General features: G+C 45.4%; 1 protein-coding gene across 1 annotated transcript; it reads right to left on the bottom strand.

Annotated features, from left to right (window-relative positions):
• Window positions 1-388: 388 nt before the first annotated feature.
• Gins4 (GINS complex subunit 4) lies at window positions 389-10,188 on the bottom strand. Its single transcript, XM_050146880.1, has 8 exons — window positions 9,988-10,188; window positions 9,516-9,629; window positions 6,547-6,633; window positions 4,688-4,801; window positions 3,421-3,518; window positions 3,099-3,187; window positions 812-902; window positions 389-739 (listed from the first exon to the last, which is right to left on the bottom strand). Exons 2-8 carry the CDS (start codon window positions 9,609-9,611, stop codon window positions 643-645), a joined length of 672 nt encoding a protein of 223 aa, XP_050002837.1. The 5' UTR covers window positions 9,612-9,629; window positions 9,988-10,188; the 3' UTR covers window positions 389-642.
• Window positions 10,189-11,163: the final 975 nt, after the last annotated feature.

Below are 11,163 nucleotides of genomic sequence, written 5' to 3' on the forward strand. Positions count from 1 at the left end.
AGAGGCTGGAGCACAATGGCCTGAAGACCTGATAGGCAAAACTGCCTAAGACACAGGGAGAATCTACTTCCTTAGACACTAAGCTAAGAATCGTCCAAAGACTCCTTCTACCACAAGTCTGACGTTTAACAGTGGCTTATTTAGCTGTGGCTTTCATCAGTTATGCATGACAGAAATTTGTGTTAAGTTAAATATTTAAGGTTCTAAAACATTAGGTCACATATTATATGATGTATAAAAATAGCTGCTTATAATCTTCTACCAGGAAAGCTAAAGGATTTCTCTTGTTACCATCAAGTTATGCTCAATTCATCTCCGCATCATGGCAGGGCGGAGAAGCCTCTTCGTGACGTTTCCTGAGTTCAGTAAATAGTAGAAAAAAAAGGCACACATCTGACAGTCCATTTATTTGCTGAGAAGCCAGACAGAGCAAGGGCCCCATCTGCTGGTGCTGGCTAGAACAGCAGGGAGTTAGAGAAGGCTGTGGTGATGAAGGAAACCCGCACTGATCTTTTCCGTGGCCAAGTAGTCCGCATGTTGCTGAGAAAAGCCTACCGCATGGCTTCATTATTCTTAGACACAAAAGGAAACGGGGTTTCTAATATTGTCCATGATTCCACATCCTCAGGCTTGTTAGTTGTTTTATATTAACTGAACGGCTCCAGAAGCAACAAGAGGTGCAATGGTTTTGTACCGGATCAAGTGCTGTGAACCCTCCTCCAAGTCAATAACATAGTCTCTGAAAAAGAGGAGATATTTTATGTACAGAGCTTAGCCACTTCTCCATGGGGAAGCCACACATGCCACTCACCTCTGCTCATCTGCTTCTGGTTCTACGAGGATGTTTTCTTGTCGCTCCTTCACTCTCAGAAACACGTATGAGTCTAGGTCTGGTTTGGGAACTGCCAGGAAGAGACAATGTAACATAAAACAGCTGACATGTTCAACAGGACAAAAGTCACTAGGGTTAATGCTACTGAGACTGCTGATGAGGAGGGAGATGCGAGGGGTGATCAACAGTGTGGAGGGGACTCTCCTATGCAGCAGTTTCCTATTTTGAAAGGGGTTCATTCCAAGAACCCCAGTGGATAGTACCAAACCTTACATATACCTCTCTTTATGTACGTACTTATGATAAAGTTTAATAGCACTGATCATATAATAGAGCAATTATACTGTAATAAAGTCAATGTGGCTTCTGTTATTGACCTGTACCCACCTTAAGCCTGTGATGAGAGGACATAATGCCTACATGATAAAGGAGATAAACTATTAGGAGATAGTTTGGGCACCACTTTAACACAAGTGCTGAGGTACAGTATCAGTGATCTGATAAGTGAGACTTCATAATACTGTTCAGAACAGCACAGGATTAAAAACTATTTTTAAGTATTTATGTGTGCCGGGCGGTGGTGGCGCGCGCCTTTAATCCCAGCACTCGGGAGGCAGAGGCAGGCGGATCTCTATGAGTTCGAGGCCAGCCAGGTCTACAAGAGCTAGTTCCAGGACAGGAACCAAAATCTATGGAGAAACCCTGTCTCGAAAAAAAAAAAAAAAAAACCTATTTTTTAAGTATTTATGTGTATGAGTATTTGCCTGCATGCAATGCCACAGAGACCAGAAGAGGGTGTTGGATCCCATGGAACTAGAGTTATAGACAGTTCTAAGTTGCCACGTGGGTAACCAGGAATTGGACCCAGGTCTTCTGTAAGGGTAGCAACTGCTTTTAACCACTGAGCCATCTCTCTAGTCCCAACAGCTCAGGATTTAAAAATTACAAGTCATTTCTAGAACTGTCCAGGTTGTATTTTTGGAGCATGGATAACTATAGATAATAAATATTGAAAAGTGAAGCCACAGATGAGTGGAAAGCACTGCACACTATGGAAGATACAAATAAGTATTAACACGTCTCCCCAGACGATGCGGTAACAAGCTGTAAGCGAAGGCTCACGTACTTCCAGTAGTGTGGACAAAGGAGCAGATGTGCTTCTTTTCTTTAAATAAAAGCCCAGGGTTTAAAGACGAGAAATGAGACTGACATAAAATATACACAGAGATCTAGGAGCTTATGTGCAGGGCAGCTTGGGTTCAGCTGAGCGCTAGCACTAGACAAAGCAGTCTCTCAACGACGAAGGCTAAGGACCTGCTGCTCCCCTTCCACCACCACTGCTCCAGTTTGCTCCAGGTCTCACAGGCTCAACTGCATCTCTTTGGAATTCATATATGCAAGTTATAATTTCTGGTATTTGGAAGAAGGCTTTTAAGAAGGTGTTTAAGTTTAAATGACACCATTAGGGATAGGTCCTAAGTCAATCTGACCTGTGTACTGATAAGAGGAGATTAAAACACAGAAGGGTATAGTGACTTTAAAAAGAGGTCCGAATGCTTGCCTCTTCCCTTTGGCTATGGAGGACACAGAGAAGGAACCATGAAGGGGACAAGTTCTTACTAGACATCAAGTCTGGTGCCTTGATTTTGGACGTCCAGCTGCCAAAACCGGGAGCTGTTCAAATGTACTAGGACTTGACTTTCCTTACCACAGGCCGCCTGGGGCAGCACACATGACAGGGCAAGAGATGAGGACACCACTATATGTGTGCCCTGGAGACACTAAGCGCAAGTTTGTCTTATTAGACTGCACTGTAGCAGACTGTGAAGCCCAGGGACCCACAAAAGCCTAGCTGGCCAAAGTTTACAAGAGCTGAAAAGTCCTTTCTAGAGGCAGAAAACTGTTTCTAGCCTCCTTTGTAGCCACCACATTCTAAAACCCATGAAACCTGTGAGGGCTGCTCCCCTAGAACTCAGAAAGGTCCAGGACCCTCCAAGATGCTCAGAAGGTATGCAGCTGAAGAAATGAGGAAGTCTGTATCTGGGGTAGCTGCCACTTGCAGGACACAAGGGTGAGTACTGCTAAAACAGTGGCCTTGACATCTAGTTTTGCTTACTTTTTTAACCAGACCTCCCTCTTTCCTCCTATTATCTTAGCTACACATTTTCCTATACCGACTAAAGCGCGCCGACTCTCAGCTGTCTGAAGATGTCCGGGATGTATATTATGGTCCTGATGCTGATCTGGAAAAGGCAGCTTTGCTTACCTGCCCTCAAGAGGTCCACTTTCTGCAGGTTGGGAGGCATGTGCTTTAAGGCAACATTTCTAAGATGGGTCTCTGTGTGATCCATATACCTGGAACAAAGAAATTCAAACTGGGGAAGTAGAAAAAGACAAGATCTCCTGAGTTAATTGGGAGCATGAAGACCTTGGGAGAGGGCTGAAGGGGAGGGGAGAGGCAGGGATGGGAGCAAACAGCTCTGGTGTGCAGCAACAGGACCCACCAGGGCTACCAGGCTGACCACTGTGGACAAAGCCCACACGGGACGCCACGTGCAGAAGCAGTTCCACATCTCGTGTTCACTTACTCTTTGACAAAGACAAACTCCTCTGGAGAAAGGATGGAAGGCTCCCCCATAGAGCGCGTTTTCTCCTTTTCTAGGATGTGCGGGAAAAACTTCTCTATCTGTAAAGATAATAAAAATGAAAATTCATCATTTAGGGTTCATATACTTGCTTCCTTGATCTCAGTGCCTTGCATAAACTAGGCTCTACCACTAAGCTACACCAAGCTCAGTTTTATTTTGTGTGTGCCTGTGCATGTTCATGTGTGTGTGTGGTGGGAGTACACGTATGCATGTGCACACATGTACAGGCAAGAAGACAACCTTGGGTTCATTTCTCAGGAGTCAATGACGTAGATTTTTGAGACATTGTCTCTCACTGTCCTAGAACTTGCTGAACGAGGTTGTCGCTAATTTTAAAGTTGACAGGAAAGGGCTACAGAAATTGTTCAGTGGTTGAGAGCATTTATTGCTCTGCAAAGGACATCATAGCGCCTGGTTGGGTAATTATACTTCAAACACTTCAGGACGGTTCAGTGCAGAAAGACCTTACTGAGATGAATCTAGCTGTCAGCTATGCCAATGTCATCTTAAGAGGTCCTATCCTCCTTCCGTCCTCAATAACGGGTGTGACTGCTCTACTCCACTGTAGTTTGATCACTTCTATGGAATAGGAAATCAGATAGCCAGAGTTACACACGAGACCCTGTCTCAAAAACAGTTTCAACTTCATTTTTGTAAGTCAGGCTGCCACAGAGCTCTAGTAGAATGGCAATTATCATAGCCCATTTGACAGGTGCTAAATAACTGGAAGTGGCTCTCACTAGCCAGGCAGCTCTCTCTCCCGAGGAACTCTGTCTTTAGCTCTGACTCATTCTAGCTCCAGAGGGCACCGCTGTCATCAGATGAATCAGATTTAAAATATGTTAAATTTTCTTTTTTCTTTCTTTTTTTTTTGTCTTTTTTGGAAGGGAAGGGGAGAGGGGTAAGGGAAGAAGGGGAAAGAGCAGAGAGAATCAGAGAGAGAGAGAGAGAGAGAGAAAGGGGGGAAGGGGGAGAAATGGGGAGATGGCAAGAGGCAGAAACTGTCTCTTCGGGGGAGAGATAGAAAAGCTAAAATATGTTAAAATCTCCTGGGCTTGTCCAACCTATAGCTTCAGCTACACTTCCCAGAGTATAGTCTCCTTATTCTCTGGCTTTAGTGTTGCTGGGCTCTTAGAATCTGGAGGCCCTGAACTTCCCCCCATTCTATTCAATATTCCAAATTTTACTGGATTAACACCGATCAAACCTTCATGAGTCGACACCGCAAGTAGCTGCTAAGGACATAGCGGATCCTCTCCATCTCCATTCGATGAATGCTGACCTTCAGATCCCCTCTTTGGGCTCTTCTGAGATTGTCTTCCTATTATAAGAGAAATTTAAATCAGGATGTTCAAACACTAAACAATATAATAAACATTGGCAAAGTCAAGGACCAAAGATTATGCAGTTCTAAGATAACAAAGAACTCTATTAGGTATATAATTCTGAAGTACCCACTTTAAAGATGACTATTTGAATAGAATCTGAAAATGAACAGTCACAGGACTCAATCCAACTGTGAAGGAGACAACACGGCATAGAAATGTTTAAGGGCCTCCTATAAACCAGTGTGGAGCTCAGCGGGTAAGGTACTGTTGGCAGAGGCTGCTTGTTTCCCGGCTATCCAGAGTCCCGAAATAATCAAACAGAAATCTGAATTCACTGCAAACTGTTGGGCCAATAGCTTACGTTATTTCCAAGCTAGTCTTATTTACTAAACTAACCTATCTCCATTAATCTGTGCATCAACACAAGGTCGTGGCCTCTGCTAAAGTTTTGGCAGGCTCCAGTGGAGGCGTCTGTCTCCTGTGGCGGCTCTATGACTCCTCCTGACTCCACCTGCTCTCTCTATATATGCTCTCTCTTTCAGCCTAGCTTTACTCTGTTAAGCCACTGGCCAAAAGCAGCTTCTTTATTAACCAATGGCAATAAAACATATTCACAACATATATCACCTCCCACATCACTTCCCCTTTTCTGTCTAAATAAAAAGGAAGGTTTTAATTTTAACACAGCAGCTAATAACCATTGTAACCTAGTTCCAGGGAATCTGATACCCTCTTCTGGGCTTTGTGGGCACCAGACACGAATGTACCACACACACATACATGCAGGTAAAACATTCACACATAAAATAAAAATGAACTGAAAAATTTTATGGAAACCTTGAAGTTTATAAACATAGATGCAATGACCAACTTTGGCAGTCACCTTGACCACATCTGGAATGAACTAAAACCCAAGCAGCTGGGCACACCTGCGAGGGTTTCCGTGATTACATCACGTGCGATGGGAAGACTGACCAACCACTCTGTGGGCAGCCCACATAAAGACACGGGAAAAGGAATCTCCTGCTTTTTGCCTGCTTGCCCTCACTGTTGAGGGCAAGTTCATCTGTCCTTCCCTAGTAATAGAACACTCTTTGGGATGCCAACTTGTACTGAAGATCAACTGAGACATACACCTTATTGGACTGAATTACTTTCTATCAGATTCTTGGCCTTCCTGTTGAGAGTCAGACCACAGCCTGTAAGCCACTGCACTATGATGTGGGATTCCCCTGTGTATGCAGTGAATACTATTGGCTAATAAAGAAACTGCTTTGAGCAGAGCGGGGATGAAAAGAGTTAGGCAGGGGAAACTAAACTGAATGCTGGAAGAAAGAAGATGGAGTCAGGGAGAAGCCATGGAGCCACTGCCAGAGACAGAAATCCCAAAACTTTGTGGGTAAGCCACAGCCACGTGGGTTAGTTAAGGATGTAAGAGTTAGCCAGAAATACCCTTAAGCTATTGGCCCAACAGTATTGTAAATAATACAGCTTCTATGTGGCTATTTTGTGAGTCTGGGCAGGTGGGAACACAAAAGTGGATTTCCACTACAGCAATAAATTCCCCATAGATATTCATCTTTCAGTTCTCTTCTTCTAGAGAACTTGACTGATACAGTTGGAACGTCTTTTAAAGTACTGGGCTGAATCAAACAAGGCTTGCTGTCAGAGCACTTTCCACTTTCCTGACCAAATGCTTTCAGCTTTCTCCTCTGCAACCGAGACAAGTAACTCTTACCATGTGCTCTAGCTGTTCCATGACACACTCGACAATTTCAGACCTGCTTTCCAGTAGCTCAGGTGCAAACTTCTCATTCATCCACGCCTAAAACCAACACGGGAAAGATGAGCGAAACAATGGAGCAAAACACACTAGAGACAGCTCACGGGCCCAGGAACGTTACATGCATCTCACACACAAGACTAGCAGAGGGGACAGCGCATGCTTTACGGTGGCCTCTCCATCTCTTCTCTTAGGGGGGAAGCTTTATTCAACTGAAAAAAAAAAATGTTTAAATCACTGTTTACTTCATTTGTCACCATGGTAACTTCTAAGTAAGGCCACCTGGTGCTCTAGCCTTACCTGTCACCTGAGAGCATCAACTGGGAACACATTTCTACTTCCTTACCAACACGGAGCATCATTAATTTTCTTCCTTTCTCCTTTGAGGCAGGAGACCAGTTGCAGACCAGACTGGCCTCAATCCCATTGGCCTGCTGCTACCTTCTGAATACCAGAATTAAAGGCAATGTCACCACACTTGGTTTACACTTAATCTTTCTAATAACTGTTTTGTTGTGTGTGTGTGAGAGAGAGACAGACAGACAGACAGAGTCACAGCACATGTAAGTCCTGCTGGTCAAACTCAGGTCGTCAGGTTTGGAGGTGTCTTTACCCACTGAGCTACCTTGCTTGCCCAGAATACTTATCTTTCAATTACAGGAATTTCAATGAGCTTAGTTCAGATTTATATGACAATCACGCTCAACCTTTCTGATTTGCTTACCCAATTATCATCATGACACAGTAAACATTGTGTTCTGATATAACTGTAAATTTTATTTCAAACTTTTCTAATAGTGATACATCTATATAAAGAAATTCGTTGCAGCCGGGCGATGGTGGCGCACGCCTTTAATCCCAGCACTGGGGGGGGGGGGGGAGAGGCAGGAGGATCTCTGTGAGTTCGAGACCAGCCTGGTCTATAGTGCTAGTTCCAGGACAGGCTCCAAAGCCACAGAGAAACCCTGTCTCGAAAAACCAAAAAAAAAAAAAAAAGAAATTTGTTGCAGTTCTGGGGATGAACCCACTGGAGCTTAGTGCATGGTAGGGCAACTCTCTACCACTGAGCTATACATACTCCCAGCCTCCAGTCAGAATATTAAATATATTCATCATTGTTATGAGCTGAATTTTGTTCATTAAAATCTGTGTGCTGGCTGGGTTCTGACTCAACAGCAGAGTAGTTGCCTAGCATGTGTGAGCTCATTGGTTCTGTCTTCAGAACCACAAAAACAAACAAAATTCCTATGTGGTGATCCTAACTCGGTGCCTCCAAGTGTGGCTGTTTGGGAACAGGGCTTGACGGAGGTGAAGGTGCTAATGTGAGCTCATTAGGACAGGACCTAATTCAATGTGACCTGTTTCCTTTTCACAAAACCAAATTTTATCACCATACAGCCAAGAGGTCAGATTAAGTGAAGACACAGGAGAGAGCCACCTGCAGGCCAAGGAGAGAAGTCCCAGAAGAAAGCAACCACGCAACTACAGGGGACACCAGCCTCTTAAATACAAAAATAAATCTCTTGGGTAAGCCACTCAATCTGAGCATGATTATGCAGTCCCGGCAAACAAATGCAATCACTGGAATGAGAACACAATGCACTGCAGGAAATCCTTTTTTTTTTTTTTTTTTTTTTTTTGGTTTTTGGTAGCTTTGGAGCCTTTCCTGGAAACTAGCTCTTTTAGACCAGGCTGGCCTGGGACTCACAGAAATCCACCTGCCTCTGCCTCCCGAGTGCTGGGATTAAAGGCGAGTGCCGCCATCACCCGGCTTGCAGGAAATCTTTCAAACCTTTTATTTAAAATACACCTTCCCCTTCCTTTTCTCCCTCTCACCCCTCCCATACCCAATCCCCTCGCAAATTCATGGCCTCTTTTTAGTCATCGTTACACACACATGCAAATAAGCACACAGCTGCAGCCTGCTTAGTTCATTTAGTGTTACTTGTATGTTTTTAGGACTGACCGTTTCGTATCGGATAACCATAGGGATTTCATCCCCAAGGAAGACTAATTCTCCCTCTCTGAGCAGTTGTTGACTGCCGGCAACTAAGTCAGGGGTGGGGCCTTGTAAGATTTCCCCCACTCCTGCTGGGACGCCAGCTGGTATTGTCATGCATTGTTCAGGCCTTGCTTAAGCAGCCGCATTATCGCACTTTCAAGGGTGTAGCTTCCCTGTCATACTTAGAAGACAACTGCACAGCAGATTTCCTGGTCCTCTGGCTCTTAACAATCTTTCTACTCCCTCTTCTTTGATGTTCCCTGAGCCTCAGGGGTAGGGGCTGGGTTGTAGATACATCCATTGGAGCGGGGCACCCCATGGTCAGCTGTCCTCTAAACACTTGACTAGTATATGCAGCTCATGCCCCAGAACTTGTGGGGGATCGTAGTGCGTGCTTTACAGATAGCACACAGGCGATCTCTGAGAGTTCAAGGCCAGCCCTATCTCAAAACCAACCAACCAAAAAACCCCAAGCATTTTTAAAACTCCTAAACTACCAGTTTCATGAGATTATATATATATGTATAGTTATATGTATAATTATAGATAAGACTATACATACAATAAAATAAAACCTCATAAAACCTTTCTATAAAGCTAAGTTACCAGAGCACAGAAACAATCATTACTATTATGGCTGGAAGGAACGTTGGTTTTTGTTTTTTTTTTTCTGCTAAATCAGACATTCTTCAGTGGAAAAAGAAACAGGCAACAAAGTACTGCAGACTCCGGCCACACTCATCTTTATGTCCTGAGAATACCACTGTGGTGCCCTTGTGAACTGTTCTACTAAGCAGCGTCACAAACGCTGCTCTTTGGAAATAACCCTTGGGCGTCCTTATTTTCTGAGCCCCGGTATTGCCCACCTGGAGTGAGTTAAGGCCTAAGAACGGGGCACAGGGGTCCTATTTGGGGTGCTTACCTGCTCCAGCCTTTCAATGAGCTCAGCAGGAGTTAGGACCACCTCCTCACTACCCCCATCAGAGTCCTGTCCATGGAGATCCAGCTCCTCGGTCATGGTTTCTGAATCAGGAACCTAACGAGAATAAACCAACACTCTGTCACGTTTTTCCCGTTCACTTGCAAATGGCTTTTTAGGGCAATGTTTACTGGGGCTGGAGGACCACCGGCCAGGGATGGAGAACTCACAGACTAATTTCCAGTGTTGCGCTTAGTCCCTCAAGAATTAGGTCATTTTCTCTAATCTTTTCGCACTAAACGGAAAGTGCTCCTTTTTGTCCCCAGAAGCAGTGGTTTTTTTTTTGTTTTGTTTTGTTTTGTTTTTTGTTTTTGCCTTAGTGGCCCAGATGTGAAACTCGCATCGCGCTAGGTGCTTGGCACAGTCAATCCGCGGCTAGAGCTGACCCACGTCACCCCGGCGCCCCTACGCTCACCTCACAGCAGTCACTTAAAGCGGCTACACGGAGCGTGAATTCGTCTTCCCTCCCCTTCCAGCCCACACGCTGGCGAGGAACCGCGGGCAGACCCTCCACTGGCGGCGGACTCCGGGCTGGAGCTCCCGCGGAAAGGATGCTGCGGACCGCTTCACCCAGACCCGGCCTCCGGAGGTGCAAATCCCGCGCTTCTAGCCCCAACTCAGCGTCCACCGGAATGACGTCAGCGCGCTGGGGAGCACTAACCAATCACGCAACGGAGAGCGTGCTCAGGCGCCACCCTTTGCCCCGTCCACCAAAGGGCGGGCATTCGCGTTGCCACTGAGCGTACTTCCGGAAGGCGGTGGCGAAGGCTGGGAGTGCAGGCTCTGGTAACGCCTGCTGGGGCTCGCCACGTGGGGGCGCTCACCACGCAGCGAGGGGAGCGGGCAGTGCCGCCTGGCGGCCGACCCGGGCAGCCGCCTGCTTCCGTCTGTTAAAATCGGTTGCTTCTCCTTTGCATGGCTCAGCTACACTGTCATCTGGAGGCCCGTGAGAAATGTAGATTCTCAGGCCAGGCCTAGGCCAATGCATCAAATTCCCCTGATTGTTATGCAGGCGGTTTGCTTCCATTCAACATAGAGAAGGAAATTAAGAGAGAGAGTGTGTGTACGTACGCATATGTATATGTGTACTATACACACACACACACATACATATACTGGGTATATTATTTCCATTGTCTGGTTACCAGTATTTCTTTGAATTATAGATGTTTTTCTCACTGACATGTTTTGTTCTGTGCAAAATGTCACTTTTGACAGTTCTAGATTTGTTTGTCTCTAGATCAGAGGACTGGGAAATTTTCTATGCCATGTTGACCTACTGGAAAACAAGGGAAAACAAGCCGTTAGAATGATATTGCCTGGATTATCATAAAAATCACAGGTCTGGGGCTATAGCTTAGTTGGTAAAGCGTTCACTTTGTAAGCAGGAGGGCCTGAGTTCAATACCAGAATTTGCATAAATGAGTCGTGGTGACACACATTTGTAACTCCTGCAGGTGGAGACAGGAAGATTCCAGGGGTTTGCGGGCCAGCCACTAGCCCTATCAGTGAGCCCCAGTACCGTGGACAACTGTGCCCAATGAACTCATTGGTTCACCAGAGTGACTCAGTAGGACCTTAGGGGGAGGAG

Source organism: Alexandromys fortis, unplaced genomic scaffold, assembly GCF_014885135.2.
Source record: "Alexandromys fortis isolate MF-2015 unplaced genomic scaffold, M_Fortis_MF-2015_v1.1 scaffold_55, whole genome shotgun sequence".
NCBI classification, from domain to species: domain Eukaryota; kingdom Metazoa; phylum Chordata; class Mammalia; order Rodentia; family Cricetidae; genus Alexandromys; species Alexandromys fortis.